The following is a 23,221-nucleotide window of genomic DNA, read 5'->3' as shown; positions in this document are numbered from 1 at the left end:
TCCTTAGGATATGTCCGTTCATCGTGGCCGGACGTAACCAGAACGTACTAGCTGCTGATCCATAATTGAAAATTTTAGGTATGCATATATAATACATCCAGTTGCTGCACTCGTATTGGCTTGGGTGATTGATCACCCTGTACAGGCTATCAGCCTAATAAGTGTTACATATTAGTTGTAACACGGGGCATTCGGGCTTTGCCTGATATGTATGCCCTCTGCCCTTGGGCCGCATGTCCGTGTTACAACTATTACATGTACAATGCAAGTTCCTATTTATTGTTACTGGGCAGACAGCAATTACCGATGCACCCAGGAGGCGATCAACACCTCAAAGAATCACACATGCACATAAAATATACAGCAAATGATTAGATAGACAATAAGTCCTTACTAACCCTCTTGTCCACAAGTGAAGCAGTGATGTTCCTCCATGACTCATTCCATCCGCCACACATTAAATTCTCTGTCTGTACCTTGTAGTTGATACCATACAAGTGTAGGTGTCCGTCGGATGAAGCGTACTGACAATATGACAACTGGGTTGATACTGGTCCCAAATAAAGTACACCAACTAGATCCTCGTAATACTGCGACTATCGAGTAACAAGACAAGATTCTATTGGATAGTCTTTATAATTTACCACAACTTTAAATCACTACACATAGGTCCAATGAAAATCAATGGTATTTATAAACCCTCCATGGCTTCACCCGAAGGATCAAATCATATTCCCTAATGGAGACCATTTGAAACACCATACATGTTACGATGTACATATGTCTGTACACACACTGTAGTTTGTATGTGTGTCTGGACCCAATAAACTATTTAGGGGTCTTCTAAAACACCATAAGAACTCTCTAGGTTTTGTACATACTGTATTTCCTTGGATAAATGCCAAAACTTCAAAAGTAGCCGCACTTGAGTGCTACCACAATCAATCTTGAAATAAGTGCATTAACATCACTTTTGAGCATTGAGTGGTGGTCGATTTTGAATAGTTGCCACATAACTAAGGCAATAAATGCTACTAAGGTAATAAATGCTACTAAGGTAATAAATGCTACTAAGGTAATAAATGCTACTAAGGTAATAAATGCTACTAAGGTAATAAATGCTACTAAGGTAATAAATGCTACTAAGGTAATAAATGCTACTAAGGTAATAAATGCTACTAAGGTAATAAATGCTACTAAGGTAATAAATGCTACTAAGGTAATAAATGCTACTAAGGTAATAAATGCTACTAAGGTAATAAATGCTACTAAGGTAATAAATGCTACTAAGGTAATAAATGCTACTAAGGTAATAAATGCTACTAAGGTAATAAATGCTACTAAGGTAATAAATGCTACTAAGGTAATAAATGCTACTAAGGTAATAAATGCTACTAAGGTAATAAATGCTACTAAGGTAATAAATGCTACTAAGGTAATAAATGCTACTAAGGTAATAAATGCTACTAAGGTAATAAATGCTATGGTGCTTAACCAAGTAAGTACAGTAAACCAGCTACAGTCAGGAGTACCTTAACACATGGTTACACAACATAAAAAATCATTAAACTAACCTTCTTAATGTATTTCATATTTACAGTTACCCAGGTAGACACTGCATGACTGGTCCCATCTATTTCAGTATAGTTAACAACATCTCTATGATGAAAGTAATTGGATATTGTATTATCTGTTGTATTGAGTAGTTGATCAGTGTAGGTCTCATTGAAATTGCTACAGAGTGATTGAGGTCAACATAATAGCAGTTTGTTGATATGTATGAACATGTATACAACTAATACACACATACTGTGTAGAGGGGGACCAAGCAAAATATAACATTGTTGGCAAATAAACAAATTGTTAGAATAGTACACACTGATATTTAATTAATCACTAATCATATACAGGACATGTGCACACTTAGATGGCTACCATTAGCTACCTCTAGATATGGTAGAGTAGCACCCGTGTCTTCAAGATTTGAGTACACCACATGTACCAGGTGAAGTAACTTGATGACAACACTCTAGTACAATGTTCCTTGGTGGCACTGGGTTACTGTGGTGGATTTAAGGGGGTGTACTTTGGATGCTGAAGCACCTTACAAACTTTTACTATGTACGTAGCAACTATAAAGAAAATACAAGTGTAATCTTAACCAAAGGCAAAATAAAATTTAAGGCTGAGCTCTTCTAAGAATTAGTACTACTAACACAGTGGCAGATCTAGGATTTTTAAAAGGGGTTTCTGAAAGTTAGTATAGCTGAATAAGGAATCTGATAACATTTCTCCAGAAAATTTTGAGATTTTAGAAGCTCTGGAATTGGATTTTAGGCTACTTATAGTTAGCAATTACAATAAATCCATTACTTTAAACTGTAAATACTATAGCTAACTAAGCAAAGATGGTAAGCTGTTTAGATTGTTCTATTAGAGTAGTTACTTGACTGCTCTATTAGAGTATCTCGATCGTTTTTAATGCAGTGGGGGATGAAGTGTTGCTGAGGGTTTAATAGCTATGAATGGTGTTAGTTTAGTGCAACTGCATGCATACTACTGAAACACAGTGGTATATAGTTGTTTGCTATGACAAAATGTCAGTACAACAATGTTTATGTATTTAGACTGTCACCGAGCTAAATTTAAAAGGGGGTTTCTGTCAAAACCCCAGAAACCCATCTGGATCCGCCACTGTAACAATCAATCAGACTAGTCAAACTTATCACACCATATGTAGTACTGTACAGTGGAGATCCCTCCTTTCCTGAATAAAATGGCAGCCACCCAAACACTGCCATTAAAAATCATCATAGAAATACAATCTCACTAGAGGGCACTTAATTCTTTGTACTGCATAATTTAGTCTTACATATATAAGACATACCACATGTTAGTTATAGCTGCATGATGTGTTGTTTAGCCTGTTAGTGGTCAGGCAGGCAGACTAACATTAAGTTATAGTTATTGTTTTTTCTAAGATTTATAATCCGAGGAAGCCATACAATGATGTTTGTATCGACAACTTTTTACAGGTGGACATAATTATAATGATACATTTGAAACACCTATGCTATGGGAGTAGATAGTGTCACTGATAACAATAACCTCGTTAGACATGATGATCACACCCCTTAATGATCTGGATACCACTACCAGAGGCTCACCCAAGATACCACTATAACAGCCAGATCAAGATACCACTATAACAGCCAGATCAAGATACTCTAATAAAGCAGTCACCCTAATACATCAACCATGTTCAGTATTCTAATAGAACAGTCACATTGTATATCAAACTGGCAAGAAAGCACCCACACCCACACAAAAAACAGCCAAGCTGTGAAGGGTGTAGCCTTCAAAGGCTTGGGTGAAAAGGTGGCAGCCATGAAACAACTGAAATGATATTAATGATAATAAAATTTTAATAATGGTTTTGTGTATTACTAAAATTATTATCATTGCAGCCATTTCACGGCCACCATCTGTGTTTTAACAACTTTTTCACCAAGGTTTTTGAAGGCCACACCCAACTTGGCTGTTTTCACTTCTTTTTGTACTTTAACTATAGCCAATCATAAACTGGCTTTGAATTTCTTCTTATCTACAGATACAATGATGATCATATAAGACAAAGTAGTGCTCTACCAGCACAGAAAAATACCTACCAATCTGATACTGAAGCCAAAGAATCTATGCAATAATACTGATAATTGCCTTATAATTTTGTGCTTTGTGATAGTTCATGGCTATGGCTAAATAAACTTGGTATTATAGTGCCCGTATTTATTTATTTAGTTGCAGTAGTGTTTTATGTAATAGTTATATCACGGCTGCAAGGGATTTTGCTGATACATACACCCAAACCCCTCGGGCCACACCCAACCCCTCTGGCCACACCCAATGCAGTTGTGGTACAAGTAATATACATCACTCAGGGCACACTCACCTGATAGGTGAATGAACTATAGAGCACTCACCCCATTTGTTTTAATTGTGGTTTCAATACCGTGGGAAAATAGCTCTCAGAACGTTATTCCTACATCATTATGTTTCAACAAATGCCACAAACTTTCGATTGTGGGATTGGTTTTTGGGGTGAAAAAGATCTTGGTTTTTAATACTACATTAAACCTTCACATTAAGTTAAGTACTTAGGACTAACTACTCACCTAGTTGTCATATTATTTTTGATTCGTGGTCTGCTCAATGGCTCACATGCCCCCCACACAACAGGTAGAAATACACAACCATGCATCGCCTAAACGATCATTAGTCTTAGAATATAGTTTAACTACTGTCAACTTAACAACTATACTTAGCCTTGCGTAATGTGTAGACTAAAACCCACAATAAAACGCTCTGTGTTACTCAATAAAACGAGTCAAAGCGTTTCGTATCTTTGAACTGGTTGGGCATCAAAGCCATGAGCAAACCACGTTTCCATGATATTGCCCAGGAAACATGCGAGTTAATCCCTGAGCGGCACCTTATGAACGCCCACACTTAATAAAGTAAATTCATTCCAAGTTATTAAATAGGTAAGCATAATTGTACTATTAGGATACTACTAGAACACCTCAATTGTACTATTAGGATACTATTAGGATACTACTAAATTGTTCATGCAAACTAATAAGTTGCAGCTGCTCAACTTTCAAATCCTGCACCTTTTAAGCTAGAATACAATTTCCAGTTTCCAACCTTTTGTATCCTAGCACAGAGTCAATTATTACTGCCTGACATAGGCCATTTGTCAGGCAAATATCATGCATGGCCGACCATAATGGAACTTGCCTGATAAAATGTCAGATCAAAATAGAAGGAAGTTGCAGAGTTATAATAGTGAAGCATTGTCAATAATAGTAAACACAACTTGACAACAATGATTGTATTGTTATTTTAGGTTGAGTCACTTTATTCTGTCAATGTATTTTAAGGATTTCTCTATTATGATAAATTATGTAAAACAGCGGCATATCAATGTCAGGTAATGCTTTAGGTTGCCTGACATTTTCACCGGGATTTGAAAAAAATTATAATTGTCTCTGTCCTAGCATATAACTTGTTATGATGACAGTTGATGTGAGTGGGTAATAATCATAGTGTACCAACAATGCGATCTGCAATCGATATCAAAATGGCTATATCAGCTCCAATTTTATGGAATACTACTGAAACTACAATAGTATTGCATTAGAGTTTATTTGGTTACTTTTATAATACTCTAATAGAGCACACATTGTTTCAAGGATTTCTAATAGAAGACACATAGAATGTTTTAGAACAATCTATGAACTTTCACTATTGAGTAAATTTTACCTATTTATTAAGTGAGGTGAACAGCCACAATTCAGCAGTTCAGAGGTTAAGAATTTGGGTGTTCAGTATGGATGTCCCTGGTTTGAATGTTGTTAAGTTTTCATTTTTCATGCCTGCGGTGACTGTTCTATTAGAGTATCTCGTAATTAACAGTTGTTTGATTTTTGCCTTGTAACTCTATAGCTGTAAATGCGATCTATTTTAAATTACAAAAGGTTTGAGATATGATGGTTAACCTATATGCATACCAATTAAGCTATTCTCATAACCAGTTTACCCTGTAGGTGAGACAACAAGTCAGCCTTTTTTAAATGCAAATAATCATCTGTAGCTCTATGGTACTTGGTACATGATTTTGCCGCAATGTTCTTAAAGTGCACCAAAGTTCAAGAAAATCAAGCTACATTTTATAATGGCTTTTGTAAGTGTGTGTTGTGAAAAGAACTAGTATTTTAAAAAATTGTTAATTTAAAAATGAAGTAGGGAGGGATCTATGCAATAAAAAGTAGTGAAACAAGAGATGAAAGATGGTATTACAGCATAGCTTGATGGGAAAGTCCCTACTTTGACACATTACTCATTGCCAAAGTAGGGACTTTCCCATCGAGCTATGCTGTAATACCATCTTTCATCCTGTTTCACTACTTTTTATTGCATAGATCCCTACTTCATTTCTAAATGTTAACAATTTTTTAAAATACTAGTTTTAGTTTTTTGTTGTAGCACAGCTAGTTACAGTGTAACTTGTGAGCTAGCTATTAAGTTCCTGTACAGCTTATTAAAGTACGCAATGTGCCAAAATTGGAAGCACATATGCCCGTAGTAGCATGCATAGCTTACCTTTGATCGTAGTAGCAGTGGCCCTCAGATCTGTGACCTGTGTCAGTACAATGGTCCACGTTCTATTCACCTGGGCCAGAAGTTGTTCGAACGAACAGACCCTTTCAGTTGTCTGAAGCTTAGTCTCGACTAACAGGATGAAATAATACAATTTCCACTCGAGTACTATCCAATCACTTGCTGATCTCGCCATCCAGCACTGAGTGGCTGAGTCAGTGTGTTCAGAGGAAAAAGCCGTCAAGTATCAGTCCGTCTATTAAGTAGCAAATCTCTTCGTTGATTGCAGTCCAGATGTTGGCAAAAGTCAAAGTAACAACTCAGCAGCCTTAGTGTTTCATGTACAACACTTGGAATTATAAGCGTCCGCTCTTTCAGCAGCATAAGCGCTTTCTGAAATAATTTTGTGGTGTCTACAGAAAAGTATTGATACGGAAAATTAATGCCTCGGTATGGTTTCGATGCTTGAAGAAGAGACAACCAACCTGATTGAAGATAAAAGGAAAGACAAGGCGCACAGGGTGTACACCCGTTGGAATCCCAAAAGGCACATCCCACCGGTGAGTTTGTTGTTGTGGCATAAAATGGTGACCATGTGCTGCTTCGTTTGGGCTCTAGGCTTGTGACTGTGGTCAGTGAGTGAGTGAGTGAGTGAGACGAAATTTCAAGTTTTGGAGATTTTAAAATTCTATATCCGGTCACTGGTAAGTGTTTTCTTGTTTTTAATGCTGTATTTCATGTTAGATGGACTAATATTATTCCATAAAGGTGATTTTCATGGTGCAAGATGTCTCTAGGATGATTTTTAAAGGCGACATTTTAGGCACCACACGTCTTTTTCGGGGGCTACTTAAACAGTAGTACTGTTTGATAATTTAAGCCCCTATATGAAGAAAGAAATTAAGCCGAACTTTGAAGGCTCATATTTCACAATTGTGTAAGGCAATCTTGCTCAAATTTGGTATGTGAGGTGATGAAGTGGAGGGCATTTGCAATACAAAAACGATTCTAATTTGAGAAGGGAGCATGGAGCTACGTAAACATGACCCCCAGTGTGGTGCGCCGACTTTCTTGGCCACACAACACTCTACTGTGTGTCTTGATACACACACTAGACCATTTGTCAATAATCACATACACACATACACCACACACACACACTACACTACACACACACATATCACTAACTTTAACATTGTCAGTTCATCTGTTATTAAGAAGTATAATGAAATACGATGTTTCTGTTTGAACCTGTATTTCATCGGAATACATTTTCTCTGACCATCTTGAGAACAGAAACTTGACTGTATACACTTGTTGATGTGAGTTTGAGTGTCATTGATATTAAGTTCAGTAATAGCTGAAGTGAAAATGAAGTGACATGCTACATACGTCCACCAGTAAACACACTTCACTAACATACACACATGTTAGCAAGAACACACACTACACATACACAAACACACACAACTCACATTTTTCAATACAGGAGACATTACCAACATATGTCAACACTCCGGTACCATTAATCTTCCTATCATCCCATTTGTACATGAACATTTTAGTACTATCTGGCTCTGCAGTAAACACTATTCCAAACTGTATGGATGATAATACATTATGATGATTAAGTGTGATGTGAGAAACCATTAAGATGTAACAGTCAAGATCAGTGAGAACTGACATACAAGGTGAGGGGGGAGGGGTAGCTGTTGTTCTGTGGTAGTCTAGCATAGACCGTATATTATAAGGCACAGGGGCTTATTGCTTTCAGTAAAAGCAAAAATGGTCTGGCACGTGTGCGGTGCCAAAGTTGTTCTGAGGCATCCAATAAAGGCTGGGATAATTGGTCACGTGTACATTATTATGTATGGCAATCAACAAATTTGCTTATCAAAGATAATAGTAAATCTCTGTAATCTATTGTAAATCAACCACAGTTAGATGGAAAACTTATGGAAAGGTGTCAAACTAGTAGGGAAAGTAATAAAAATTTTGGCTTAGCAATCACTACTTGACTTTTATGTCAAAAACTATGTTTACAAAACAGTCCATCATTATCGATTATAGAGATAAAATATCGAGATATAGGTTTTACCATTATCGTACAGCCCTAGTTTGAAGCTAACAGTGCAAGGCGGTTCCGTCAATCACAGACGTACAGTCCCACCTGTGGTATCTAAGGAGAACTTCACTGCAAAGTGTTGCAGTTATGCCAGCTCTTGTGTGGCTTCTCAAAACTGATACTGAAAGTGATAAGCCTAAAAAAATATACCGCCTGTACCATGTGAGATTAGTTCTATATGTAAAATGAAGAAGAGGGTCTAGGGGTGAATCTTCCAAAAGCTATAGAATTTTTGTACTTAAAATAGATGAAAAATGCTAAAATTATTATAACAATGCTAATCTCTAACTGTAAGTAGTCTTAACATCGGTAGAATAGGTATTGTACTTGTGTTGTGCCTGCATTAGACTAGGACAAGCGAAAGGATGAGTCTATAGTACAACTAAAAGTTTCAATTGTGGTACTTAATAAGCATAAGTCCGTGATGTTCCTATGACTCCTCCGTTTGTGTGAACAAAACATAGTAAGAACGTTCACTGCTGCTGACAACAAGCAACCATCATCGAAATCTTCAAGTATGTCTATAAATTAAATCCAGTGGTTTTGCTCTTACTGGTTTTGGGTTGACTGGTCAGACAACGCAGTCACGCGATCAATCTTGGTTGACTGGCTGTACTGGCCAGAAGGAGTGATCAAAGCAGGCTAATAGGCCTGGCAGTTCTATAAATAGAACTATCAAAGTGTGTTATAACTGCCCAATATAGAACAGCTGCATTCTGTATGGCTGTTATAGAACAGTGTTTGCTTTGATCCTCCCACGCAAGGTTCTTTATATATATATATATATATATACATATATGTTGTCATAGACCCAAGATATACAAACGTATTATTGTTAGAAAGGCCATACAATAAAAAAACAACTTGATATACATATGACATACATGTACTTAATTTCATAAACGAAGCAGTGCATTAATTTCATCATAATAATAACTAAATGGTCTCAAATATAAACAGGCAGTTACAAGGACATAAAGATGATATGGTCTCAATTAAAGACATTGATTTTGATGGAGTTTACTGTTATTCATGCTTCCTAGCATGCTTTGAACTATGTACAAGAAGCCTACATGCTTGCAAATATGATTCAGCTGCGAGTAATCACTCCAGAGAAGGTGGCTCTAATGCTCTGGTAGGGTAATCCCCATCTCCTTGCTCACCTGATCATAGTCATACTCCCACTTCTGTATATACATCACTGGAATGATCACCAGACCCGCCACCATCACCATGGTGATGCAGAGTAGGGTGAAGATCAATAGTGAAGTAGCAAAACATTTCCATGAACAAGTAAACTGCTTCATCTCACCTAACAATGTACAACAAATCACTTTACAGTGTGGACAACTTGGGACCAACCAATAGTGTCCACATTATCAAGGTGTCCTGATTTTCCAGGAGTCAGTTTACTAAGGAAAATTTTGGGACCTCAATTTAGCTAAGTGTCTGGATTAAGATGACTCAAATAATAAAAAGTAGCTAGATATAGAAGAGGATGACCTAACAATGTTTTCATCACATGACCACAATGATGTAACACAATGCAAGTAGATATTATTATTATTGGGACAAAATAATGGAACAAAATGGTTACATAATTACATGTCTCTTTATACAGTGTAGATACCACATTTGACTGGTTAATAGTCACAGCTCGTACAATAGCCACCCTCAGATAGTAGCCACTCCTCAGCCTAGAATTATTGTCATAAGAGCTGCCCTCGGATAAGAGCCACAGCTTGTATCTGAATATACTGATGCAAGTGTTGATAAGACACGTTTGAAGCAGAAACCGGGCAAAGGAGTTGTTGAAATAATGTTTTTGAGAGAAGTGAAAATGAATGATACTATTGAAGGATGACTAAACAAGGTCAGTCACTCATGAATCCGTATAAACACCACGGGCTGTTGCCACACAAGCCCATACTAGCCACCTTTGCATAGTAGCCATAGGGTTTTCCTTGCTGAAAGTTGTAGCATTAACTGGTCAAATACGGTAACAAGAAATTACTTTGTCACTTTATTGTCTTGATAGTATTAGATATGCACACCCAAGGCCGTAGCACACGGTCAGGCCAGTCAGGCCAAAGCCCGACTACTTTTGAGATAACCAATGTATTGTAATATAAATAAAGCAGCGTCACATGCCATACAATATTTAACCAACCATTACTACACTACAGTGTAATTTACAGCCTGGTGTCACTATTCTGCTTGCTGGTTCGCAGCAAAAACTTCCTTGTCACGATCCACGTGAATATATTAAAGTACATGCTTAATGAAGATCGAGTGGTGACGTGTGAGAGCATGCATGGTTTCAAATTCAAGAACAGTGTTCTCTTCTGTTTCCCTTCCAGAAGTTGGAGACATGCCAAACCATCCAAAACGCTGGGTATTTCCGCAATGTCAGTTTGCAAAGAAAACTGTAGCGAGGTGCTCCTTTCAACAGCACTGGTTGAAGTATTGGCAGTGGCTCCACTTTTAAATTACCAGTAGGTGGGTGGACAATCTTCATATACTCATCATAAAGTATGCATCTATGCATAGCTAATACAGACATTAGTTGTTTACTTAAATATGGCTAATTTATCTCTGCTGAAATCACTCCAGATACCATCTTAAGACATGTAAATTTCAAAATTTTCCTGGGCATTTTGCGAACTATACCTTTTATACCTTCCTCCACCACTGAACAGATGGCCTGGCCACTCCTAAACTGTCTGCTACGGCCCTGACACCTCAGTACAATTCATAAAGATTGACGGACAAATTTACCCCCAGTACAAACCCTTACACCACTACTACAAGTGGGGCTTTTGCTCTTACATTCTAGATTTGGTTTCAGTAGATTTTCATAACTTATGGACTGATTCCAACATGTTGGAGAGGACCTAAAGTGGTGGTGGTTCAGTTCTGTCCAGGGAGCACTGTCCACTGTCTAATTCAACAAGGAGTGATTGAACCTGTTGAGTGGACTGCCCTTGAGTGTTAAATTTCAAAGCTTTAAAATACAATTACCATTTTAATGTTTAGTTTCTCTCGACATGTTGGTTAGTTTATCAACAACGTCCCTAATAGAGTGACAGTTGCTCAAATCTTCTTCATGTTCATATCCATGTTGTTTTCTATACATAGAAATTGACAAAGCCCCACATAGCCCATGCTTGGGGGACCAGGGGCTTAGGTCTTGCTAAACCCATTCACCCAATATTTCAACATTCAGGGATGGCCTCACTGGTGATAAACTACAAATCACCTGATAACTCATAAACACAATTTGTGTAAATAAACACAACACAGATGTGTAAACAAACCAAAACACCAAACATGTATTATATTTTTATGATTTCACAAAGCAGACAAACTAATAATGCTATTCTAACACAAGCATACAAATTCTGGCTGTTTGGGAGATTGCAATGTCGTTTATATCAAGCCAGGTCACTTAAAGCGCGAACCGAACAATTCCACCTGTCATAGGCGCCATTAACTAATCTGCAGGCACCAAACACGTTCCCCATTACATTAAAATGCACGAAATAGACATTAGAAGCTTACCTGGTGAAAATTTGGTTGGTGACTCTTCGTAGGCTGGTCACGCAATTTCTCAGGAAACCCTAAAAGTCCCGTGCTATTAATAGTCTATTTAATGCTCATCAAGAATTACGTGGACGATGGCAGTAGCGACAAGCAGTGACCCTCACGAAGACAAAGGGTTTATACTTTACCAGGAGGCGGAAAAGAAAGTCAAATCAGCTTCAAGTTTTCTTGGAGGACTATTTGGGTAAGCCTTTAACCAATCCCAGCAGTGAAGAGGTCTTGGTGACTCTCCCCTGTATTGCTAGTATTTACCGTGTTAAAAGTAGTCCTGCTAACACTTTAAGTGTTCACCAATAGGGGAGGTAGTAAATTAGAAGAAGCAGCTGAATTGTACACCAAGTCAGCTAACTCTTACAAGTTGGTCAAGAAATATAGTGGTGAGTGTTTGTGTGTACTCATTAGCCAATAAATGTAGTAAAGTAATATAATAATACCACACCACAATTTAGTTCCTGTATGTCATACATTATTTTCATCATCAGTGATGGTTCTCTCTCTTAACATACACAGTAACAAGGAATTTTAATTAGAAGTCTTTGAAATTACATTTCTGTAAAACTTTTATTTGCCCAATTAACATTATTGTTTTTGCAGTTTTGACAAGCTACATAATTAACTAAATGGACCATGTGTGTGAAATGTTCTTCATATTTTAATGTTCACTGAATTTTACTAAATGTACCAGCGTATTGTATACAGTTGTATGTAACTTCATTTATCACCCTGAAGTCTGTTCGTTCTCTAGTTTATATATAACTTGGTGCAAATATATTAGTTGACCTTTCAAAAACCCTGTTTTGTCGGTTTTTGTTCTGGCAGTATTCTAAGCTACACTGATGTGAATTGTACGTATCATACACTAAATTCCAGGCATGTACATTAACTGGGCTACATGTTACAGTATTAACAGCACGTGTTTCTGTTAACCATAAACAAGTAATGTCATACAGTACAATACACCATGTGCGGTACCGCTCAAACGTAACGTAACGTCGCACCCGCTCGTGGCAAGTGATTAAAAAACTTGCTAATTAAAGGGTGTGACACCTGTTTCCTTCGCGAGTATTCATCCCATACAAAACGGGATGAATACTCACGAAGGAAATGGGTGCCACGCTCTTTAATTTATGAGTTTTTAAATCACTTGCAATCAAGCGGTGCGAGCGAGTGTGACGTTACGTTTGAGCAGTACCGTATGTCACTAGTATACTGAGATTGCCAATGCCATTATATATGTGCAAGACTAGTCATGGAATTTGTGTGTGGTATAGTACATTGTTGTGATGAATGATATGATATGTAGTGGAACCTCACTTAGCAAACTCCTGGAATTAAGGACACAATAGAAACCAGTTGATGCTGTGCTACTTCTAAAACCAGCCACAGTGAATACTATCCCTTGACTCTTTATAAATTAAATTAGCACACAGTATGATGCTATTACTTATTGACATGTAGTACATTAAAATTAAGCAACGTTGTAATTCACCAATTATTTTGTAATTCATCAATTACGCTACTATGCATTGCTAAGGAAGCATAACTCAAGCAAATGAATATGCTCCCTTTCAACTTGAGGAGATATACAATTTCAGGTAGCTTACAAAGCCTTTACGTTGTGTTTCAGACAAACCAATTTCAGGTAACCAGGTGTGTATCAACAGCCAGCTGTGGGCACCAGTACTGGTGGGCATGCACCTGGTTTTAAAAAATCTGTTTCAACAGGTTTGGCTCCATACATTACCATGATAACTTCTATATTATAGTGAAAATATAATTGATCACAGTGTTCGTTATAGAGAGATACCACTGTAATACATTTAATTAAATAAACTGGCCATCTCACCATGCAAGACAGGAAGAGAAAAGGTTTGGCAAATTGTTTCTGCAAAGATAGACAGCTATTCAACAAAATTGTGATATAACCTACATGGGAAGCAAAGGGAGTTATCATTTATTAAGTGAGAAACAGGAAGTGTATGTATTGCTTACTCACACGGTTTATCATGTTTGGTGTCTCCCCTAGCTGCCGGTAACAGTTATCAGAAGGCAGCTGAGATCCAAGAGAAGTTAGGAGTGAAGCATGAGGTAGCTACCTCCATGGTGGAGGCTGGTAACATGTACAAGAAATCTGAGGCTAGTAGAGCAACTGATTGCTATCAACAAGCAGTAGAGATCTATATTGAGATGGGAAGGTTCTCCATCGCTGCTAAACATCTCATGACTCTAGGTGAAGTATATGAGTCTGCAGAGGCTAATATTGAACAGGTTATATGTGTGTATGTGTGTATGTCTTTCTGGACTGTCATACATGTATAGTTGTAACACGGGCATATAAATATATATCAAACAATAGCCCAAACACCTCATGTTATAGCTAATATGCAACACTTCCAATCCATAACAGGCTAACAGCCGACGCTGGGCAATCAATCACCCAAGCCAATGCGAGTACAACCACTGAATATGTTATGTACTGCCTGAAAAATTTGGTTATGGGTCATCAGTTGGTATGTTCTGGCTACATTTGGTTGAGATGAATGAAGAGATTTCACAAATTTCGGTTTCGCAAATTTAATGTTTTAATCATTAGTTAACTTAAGGCCTGGATGGGTAAGCTTGCTTTGTAAAGTGGTTATTTCATGAAGAGTGGTTATCAGCAATGGGAGTGTGGTCTATTTGAAAACATGCAGAAACGCTTGTGAATATGCTATAGTCTAGTTCTCACCTTAGCCCAATGTTTTTCAACTTGTAGAATAGCGAGGATAACAAAATGCTTTCTGTCTGAGTGGTTTTCATCCAAGTTGTATGTACTAAGTATTATTTAGTCGATCCTCACAGTCAATTTTGGCTTTAACGTTTATATTATTGGCTGGCCAATTGTAGCCCGGACAAGTCACCAACTGGGCTATATTGCAAATGTAGCTCGGAGGCTCATTTGCGTAGTATACATTTATACATAGGTCCATGGTGTGTAGTGTGTGTGTGTGTGTGTGTGTGTAGTGAGTGTGTGTCTTTGATATGTACAGTACATAGTAACGTAACTCCCCACTTCCTTCAGGCAATAGCAACATATGAACAAGCAGCTGATCTGTACAAAGGTGAAGACTCAGTGAGGTCAGTGTGTGTGTGTGTGTGTGTGTTCGTGCTGTAAGTCTGTGTCTGTATTTGTGTTTGTGCGTGTGTAGACCCATACACTGTAAGCAGTATTCTCCCTTCCCCGAAACTACTTTGACATTTACACATACAGTGTGGCTGTTTGACTTGGCCGGTCAATTGTGTACATGCCAAACTACCTTTTTAAGGACACAAATCAAAGACACCAATACATAAATGTAAAGACACAAACACCTCCATAATAAGGACACAAATACTGTCCAAATGGCTCAGATCATGCAATGATTGCATGCTATTTGGAATTATGTGAAGAAGGTGAAGTCGAGCATATTAATGGTGTTTGGCCTATTTCCAAACATTACAGCTTGTTGGTAGTACAATTCTGCATAGTGTGCACTCGAAGCGGTTTGCGTGTGTGCAGAAAACTGCCTTATAAATACCCAACTGCATGGTCACACTTCGACCTTTGAAAGCAAACCCGGAAGGGGTGGGTGGGCCATTGATATGCTCAACTTCACATACCATGCAATCATTGCATGATCTGAGCCATTTGGAAATTATATTTCAGAAGGCTCAGTCTCACATATCAATGGTGTTGTTCATAGCTTCTCAGCTACCTTAGGTGAAGTTGAGCTGCTGACCACATGCACCATCTATGTTTCAGTGGTGCACTGATCTTCCAAGGTTGGATCATTTACCTGACGATAGTAAAATCTCCTGTAGACAGAGTCTGAACTCCAGTCTGCTGTCTTAAGGATATCACTGGTGGTTATGCCAGCTGTAGCTGAAGTTGAGGCACCTCAGACTGAGTGTCCTAAAAAAAATATTCACATCGATACCTGCTAGTCTAAGGACTTCACGCAACCAGCAGGCTGTGGTTGCTGAGGACACAGGTTTGTGAGATTTGACCAGGGCAATGAACAGGTTGTTAACACTGCGGGGTCTGAGTTCAGAGGTAACAGACTTGTACTGTTTGAGAGTCTCTACTGGGCAGAGCTCCAAGTTGTGAGGGAAGCACGGGAAAAAGAATTCCCTAAGCAAGCTTTCCTTGTCTTAACTGTTTTGCCAGTGCTGCTGGGAGGAACGCCACTCCTTCAGAACTGAACCATCGATGGTCCAGCTGCAAGGAAGCCAAGTCTGCAGAGCAGGATGGCCTGGTCAAAGATAATAGCATTGCCAGCTTGAAAGTAAGCAACTTGAGCGATAGAGATGCAGAAGGTCCCATGCTCTCCAGGTAGTGTAGGACTGTCTGTACATTAAAAATGGCTGTATAACGCGACAGGGGTGGTCTGGCAATAAATGCTCCTTTGAGCACCTAGCATATGAAGGGATGTTTATGCCATCTACCTGATCATGAACAGAGGAAATGATGGACCTAAAGGCATTCAGTGAACTTGACTGATAACCCTGTCTATGTACGTAGGTCTGCCAGAAAATTGCTATGTCAGAAGTGGGTCCGCAAACGGGATTGTGACCCCTTTCAGCACACCAGCCAACCCACTTTCGAAATTGTGAGTCATAGGATTGGGCTGTCTTGGCTATCCATGATTGTAATAGGAGCTTAGAAGCTGCTAGAGAATCTCTTATGAAAGGCAGCTGCTAGAGAATCTTCCCAGAGACAGGCCACACGACAAGTTGAGGGACCATCTCCATCTGGGAGCCTGTTGGCCTCTAGATTAAGTCTGGAGCTGGAGCAATCAACCTGGGGAAGTCCCACAGCATCTCCAAAAGTACTGGGTACCAGGTCTGGCTCTTCCACGCTGGTGCTAATACTGAGCTTGCTGGCGGCATACTTGGCTCAGTACCCTGTTGATTAAGCACCATGGTGGGTTGGCAAACCCTTCAGTGAGCTCCAGTCCTGCTGGAATGCATCTACTGCCTCTGCCAGAGGATCTGGTCTCCAGCTGAAGAAACAAGGCATCTGATATGTCAGTCTGGAAGCAAACAGGTCTACATCCAGTGGCCCGAATGTTTTCTTGATGGCTTGAAAGATGCGTGGGCAAATCATCCAATCTGTTCTGTCCCGGATTCTTGTTGGGCTGACAGGGTAATATCCCTGTCTAGGGCCCACATCCATAAATCCTTTGCCAAATCTGTCAGTTGGCTCGAGACTGTGCCCCCATGTTGTTGATGTATGCCACTGCTGTGGCATTGTCCAGCTGAAGGAGCACTGAGATATCTGAAGCATCCGGTTCACTGCAAGTGTGGCCACTAGTAGCTCCAAGCAGTTAATGTGCCTGCATGGCCCAGGCACCTGCTGTGCGTGTTTCCGCACAGACTGCTCCCCAGCCCATCTGTGAGGCATTGGGGCTGATGGTCACTTGCTTTGATCTCTGTTTGAGAGGTTTGCCATTCCATCTGGCAAGATGTTCTCTCCACCAGGACAGCTCCTCCTGAGAGGGACATCGTTATTCTGATTGCTGTCCACTAAAGGCTACTTGTAGGTCTTTCTGTAAGTAGCAGTAGAACAGTGGGGCTGGAGGGGTAGCTTGGGTTGCTGCACTGAGCTTCCCCAAGAAATAAGACAGAAGACGGGTTGACAAGGAGGTCATGTTGGATATCCTGCCTACCTCTGCCCTGATCTGCTTCACCTTATCTGCTGGGAGGCTGACAGCAGAGTTTTGGAGTTCACCAGGAATTCTATCACCTGAGTTGGGGTCATCTCTGATTTCTCCACATTGACAATGAACTCCAGGCATTGTAGGATGTGAATTAACACCTCCAAATGTTGTGTTGCTAGTACTGCAGACTCTGACATGACTAAGATGTCATCAATGTAGATTATTATTCTGATTCCCCATGACCTGAGTAAGGTCACCACCGCCTTCATTATCTTTGTGAAGGCCCATGGGGCACAAATGGGAGACAGGTGAACTGGTACTGTAGTCTACTTCCTCTATGCTGAACCGAAGGTAGCATTGATGGTCTGGATGAACTGGTACTGTGAGGTATGCACCTTCAAGTCTACTTTCACCAGTCAATCTCCCTGCCTCAGCAGATCTCAGAGAGTGGTTCCTTCCATTTTGAAATGAGGAGACTACCCACTGGTTGAGGGCTTTGAGGTTGATAACTGGTCTCATTTGCCCATTCGTTTTGGGGACCAGGAACAGAATTGAGTAGAATTCTGTGTGAGAGGGATGACTGTCTACTACAGCTATCGTCCCTTTTTCCAATAGGGAGGAAACTTCCTCCTGCATTTGAGCTAGTTGTTCTGATTGGAAGGAAGGCACTCTAGGCTTCCTTTTGGTTGCCCTACAAAGGGAATCTGAAACCATTTGACAGTCTGTAATACCCAACTGTCAATGAGCTCTCTGCTTAAGCTTGCAGAATGAACCCCATACCCTGTGCTTTGACCAACATAGGATTCACAACAATTTTTGAATTTGACATCAATACATTGTGCATAACTGTTGATTCTAGTCATTTCTTCTTCGGGAAGCTTCTCTTTCCCGAGGGATAAGTATTCTGACTGGCTAGTTGTGAGTATTATGGAGGTTGTTTCCATGACTGTGAGCCTTTGCCCTCCCCCTTGCTGACTCCAAAGGGGAGGGGCTTCCAAAAACTCTGGGGTGGCTGCTTCTCTTTCCGGACCAGTTGGAGATTCTGTAGATAGTCAGCAGCTTCCTTTAAGAAGTTCAGTCCAAACAGGCGAGAGGCTGCACTTGCCCAATCTCTCTCCTGAGCTGCAACAAAGGACGCCAGTTCCTTGTTATATTCCTCCAGGATCTTTATCCTCCTCATTAGAGATATCTCGTTGGAGGCATTAGCAAGGAGAGTGATGGCTGTTTAGACAGCATCACCTATCTGGTCTATGATCACCTGAGAGTTGGGATCGTTCACCGCATCTAGGAACTGGCTGAGCAGTCCAATTGCCTCTAATAGTAAGCATCACCTATCTGGTCTATGATCACCTGAGAGTTGGGATCGTTCACCGCATCTAGGAACTGGCTGAGCAGTCCAATTGCCTCTAATAGTAGTCCTTGTAAGGTGTACGGGGAACAGTCCATCAACTTAGAAGCTCTGGAGTATTCCGATGCCATCATTGCATCAAGGAAAGGGGCTCTTGTCAGCTGGTTTTGCGGAAATGTGTAAAGGCTATGCAAGGACCATCTATCGGTTCCTGTCATCTTGTGAGTAAACACTTCGTTCAGGAAGGTCAGTCACTGGAACAACCTTGATGGGTACTGTTTCCTTTGCTGGTAAATTGTCATCCAACAGTGGGTCGCGGACATCCATTTCGTCAGCCCATGAGGAGCCCTGGTTAAGGACGGTTGTATCTTGGGCCGCCAGACCACCGTTGTTGTTAACAACTGGCTGGCCAGAGGGTTGGACAGACTTGTCTGTCGTTTCATCCTCCTCCCTGTTGTCGACCGAGGTAGGATGCTGAAGCGAGCTCTCATGCTTCAGTGCGTCGACATCTTGGCGTATTAACGCCAGATAGTTTCTTGAGCTGCTCCAAGATTTCACTATCCATCGAAGACGATGTAGAAAAACACAACCAACAAACCATGGTGAGCTTGAAAAAAGGTCGAAGTGTGACCATGTGATTGGGTATTTATAAGACAGTTTTCTGCACATGCGCAAACCGTTTCCGGTGCACACTATGCAGAATTGTACTACCAATAGGGCTGAGCAGTAGTATTGATAGTGCGATATATCACGATAGTAAATCACTATCGTTATCGTGATAGTAGGGATATCACTATCATGATAGTTATGATAAGCTCAGATCTGCATTAAAATGGTATTAACAACCCTTCATACTGTTTTACAGTTGGTATTACCAGCTTTCTTACAAATGAGTGGCCTGTAAAAGCTTTACCAAAAGTCCATATTCATCGGCCACCCACACAGTTAATCAACAAATGTCCTGTGCATGCAAAATAACTTTCTATATGACTGCAAATCATAGCTATACAACTAAGACTTTGTTAAGAGCAAAGTGTTTCATAAACTATCAGGATAGTATTCACTATCGCGATATTAAATGAGTAACTATCGTGATAGTAAAATTTTTACTATCGCTCAGCACTAACTACCAACAAGCTGTAATGTTTGGAAATAGGCCAAACATCATTGATATGTGAGACTGAGCCTTCTGAAATATAATTCCATATTACGGACATAAACCTCTATATTGATATTAAGGACACAAACACCTCCAAATTACAGTTTCAACAGTTGCCAATACAATTTTGTCTTTGAAAGAGGGTGATGTCTACACAAAAGTGTCCAATAATTCTGTTATCCACATTACTGCTACTATTAACACTACAGTGGTGCTAACAAGGCAATGTTGAAGGTGGCCCACATGTGTGCTCTGCTTCAGAAGTTTGATAAGAGTATCCAACTCTTTGAAGAAGTGAGTACCTCTGTGTGTGTTAATGATGTGTATTAGTGATGCATCTATACCGATACACCAGTCCTTTGATCGTATTTTTGGTTATGCTTTAAATAGTACCTGTACATATATGTTACCAACCGACATTAAGTGTGATGTCATTTTATTGCTTTTCAAGATGGCTGTATACATACCCAGTTCATTGGGACCATTGCAAATACATAACCATGAAAGAGCTATTAAACAGTACTGGAAATAGTGGTTGTGGTATTAACAAACTGTTTCAGTATTGGACCATTGGTTCAGTTGATATAAGTGGTATTGTTGCATCACTGATACACAAAACATGAACACAAGCACATTACACATCCTACATCGACATTAACACAATACACAATCACTGTTCTACATAATGCACTCCACAGGTGGGGATGGCCTCAATGGAGAACAGACTACTACAGTATGGTGCTAAGGAATACTTCTTTAAAGCAGTTGTCTGTCACTTCTGTACAGATGCAGATAAAGCTCGGGTAAGTAGTCCATATCCATCACCATTGATTATTGTTAGTGCCCACATAGTCTGCAATGGAGAAATACATTGAAATGTTCCCAGCATTTGAGGGCACAAGAGAACAGAGACTACTTGTGGTGAGTAATGACCAGTACGTTATTCCTAAGGATCTTTGGGTTGCACAACTCTTTAATTTGAGCCCCTCATTTCAGTAGTGCTTAATCAGATACTGTAGTTAAGACACAAGGTAGTATGTTGTGTGGCTCTAGAAGTCAGCACACTGTAACAGTGTGTTATTAACAGGAAAACAATAACATGATTTTGTACATATATTATGTAGCTCCATGCCACTTTTGTGATATTTGCTGTGAAAATGTCCTCCACCTTCAGTAATCCACATCAAAATACAAGCCCTCAAAATTCGGCTCATTTTCTTTTTATTTCTATGGTATGTTCACGTTGAGCTGAACCCTGCAAAACAGCTAAAAATTAAAAGTGGATTTTTTCTCAACTGAGTTAACATTTCTGCCAACCAGATGATTATTGGTAACAGCAAAGGTGTCAACAACAAACACGTACGGTTTGGCTCCATTACAAGTTAGGGAAAGGGCTATAATGGACACTGTACTTATATGGCTTCTCCATAGGAAATGTATTGTGAAAAATTTGATTAGCCGTAAATATTATGTCAAACATTTGAACAACAAGATTTTGAAATATTTTGAAATATTTTTAGCGGGTCAAGCAGTACTACAAATGGGTCAAATTTCAAGATCGTGTGTAATTGCATCCATGAGTTATTAAATGTTTTTGAGGATTCAGCTCAACGCGAACGTACTATATATAATTATTTGATTCCCTTATAATTTGAAAAGTTTGAAGGTGAATCTTAGTGTCAAGTTTGGCTCGAATCAGTCATGTAGTTATTAACTATTCTTCGCACAGAAAAACTGATTGTTGTCACACCTACAAAGTAAACTACTTATGTGAATAAGTTAAAAGTCAGTATGTGAATAGATAGTAGTCTACACCTTTTGTGGTTTGAAAGCAGTCAGAGTAACACGCAAAACCAACCATTGGTAAGAAGCACACGGACTAAGTTCATAAAAAATCGACTGTTTGCCACACCTACTGGACAAACTGACTAAGTTTAAAGCCAGTCACAACTTAGGCTGTTTGTAGAAGTGGATCAGAGTAACAACAACTGTAACACAGATCCGTAATAGTGCAATTGAGCCTCCCCAATAGAGGAGTTATCCCAATAGAACAATTATGCACAATTAAAACATAATAACATTAGAACCCTAATAAATTATCTCTGTTATATTCCTGTAGAAAGGAAGATAAGACAATGAAGCCAGTCATTTGGGGCTTGCAAATACAAAAAGACGTGGTATCTATATCACAACATCCAAGCTGTGACAAAAGATGTGATCCTGGGGGGGGGGGCTCCCATTTTTTCACAGCTTAGCCCTTTGGTATAGTAGATTTGTCTCCTGGGTTATATAATTCATGTATAAGGACACTTTGTAAAAGACAACTGTTCTAAGTCCACATTGATGATACTGCTATGATCGGTATGGTGTGCTTTATATAGAAACTATTGGATGCATATGGTGAAGAAGATGAGGAGTTGTTTACTAAAGAGGTAACCAGTAGACTAGTGTAGTATGTACAATTATATAGAGCACTATGATCAAGCATCCTTGTAAGTACAAATTATAAGATAGGCTCAAAAACAACTCTAGGTGACTGAAAAACTAGCAAGTTCACATGTGATAATTCACCAACCTCATGGATTTGCAACAATGTTGCCAACTTTTAATACTTTGCTCATGCCTGGTAACCTGACTTTTTGCTGAGCCAGGTCACTACAGTATAAATACAACTTATAAACAAGCTGTCAGACCCCTAAATCAGGACACCTTAATTATCAGAACACCTCACTAATAAGGACACCTTGATAATCAGGACACTTGTCCATAGTCCCATTTGTATTAGTGTACACATTTAAAAACCACTGAAATCAGGTTGATAAATAATTCCCTTCATTTTTTACCTACTGGATTTTTACTGTGCGATGTTTGGTTGCCATAGATACAAGAGTACGACACCATATCAAAGATAGAGCCATGGTTGACCACTCATCTGCTACATATCAAGAAAGCAATGACGGCACAGGAAGTACCTAACTAACTACCACACCTACTTTGTGGTGTAGCACACACAACATGCTGAAATTATCTTGTACTAATAGAGCACAAATACAAAGTAGTGTTTGTGAATTGATTGTCATAACATGTGTATTGTGACTTGCATGTGTGTAACATGATTTTACTGTATGGTACAGGGTTTACCATAATGA

At 39.3% G+C, this 23,221-nt stretch overlaps 2 protein-coding genes across 2 annotated transcripts in view; one reads left to right on the top strand and one right to left on the bottom strand.

Annotated features, from left to right (window-relative positions):
- LOC136268006 (ectonucleoside triphosphate diphosphohydrolase 1-like) overlaps positions 1–11,943 on the bottom strand; it is a 16,798-nt gene extending 4,855 nt beyond the window's left edge. The window contains exons 1-6 of the mRNA XM_066063229.1: positions 11,846–11,943; positions 9,448–9,596; positions 7,635–7,758; positions 7,348–7,519; positions 1,575–1,734; positions 399–596 (exon numbers count right to left, since the gene is read on the bottom strand). Coding sequence (XP_065919301.1) covers positions 399–596; positions 1,575–1,734; positions 7,348–7,519; positions 7,635–7,758; positions 9,448–9,591 — 798 coding nt within the window. The 5' untranslated portion in view covers positions 9,592–9,596; positions 11,846–11,943. The remainder of the gene's footprint in view (positions 1–398; positions 597–1,574; positions 1,735–7,347; positions 7,520–7,634; positions 7,759–9,447; positions 9,597–11,845) is intronic.
- On the top strand, positions 11,908–23,221 carry LOC136268007 (beta-soluble NSF attachment protein-like). Its single transcript, XM_066063230.1, has 9 exons — positions 11,908–12,071; positions 12,185–12,264; positions 13,914–14,155; positions 14,949–15,004; positions 20,282–20,366; positions 20,771–20,875; positions 20,925–20,993; positions 22,454–22,504; positions 22,954–23,221. The coding sequence occupies exons 1-9, from the start codon at positions 11,962–11,964 to the stop codon at positions 23,050–23,052; spliced, it is 897 nt and encodes a 298-aa protein (XP_065919302.1). The 5' UTR covers positions 11,908–11,961; the 3' UTR covers positions 23,053–23,221.

This window comes from Dysidea avara, chromosome 10 (genome assembly GCF_963678975.1).
Source record: "Dysidea avara chromosome 10, odDysAvar1.4, whole genome shotgun sequence".
Taxonomy (NCBI): domain Eukaryota; kingdom Metazoa; phylum Porifera; class Demospongiae; order Dictyoceratida; family Dysideidae; genus Dysidea; species Dysidea avara.
The sequence above is the reverse complement of the archived record's forward strand: the minus strand, read 5'-3'. Positions and strand labels throughout refer to the sequence as shown.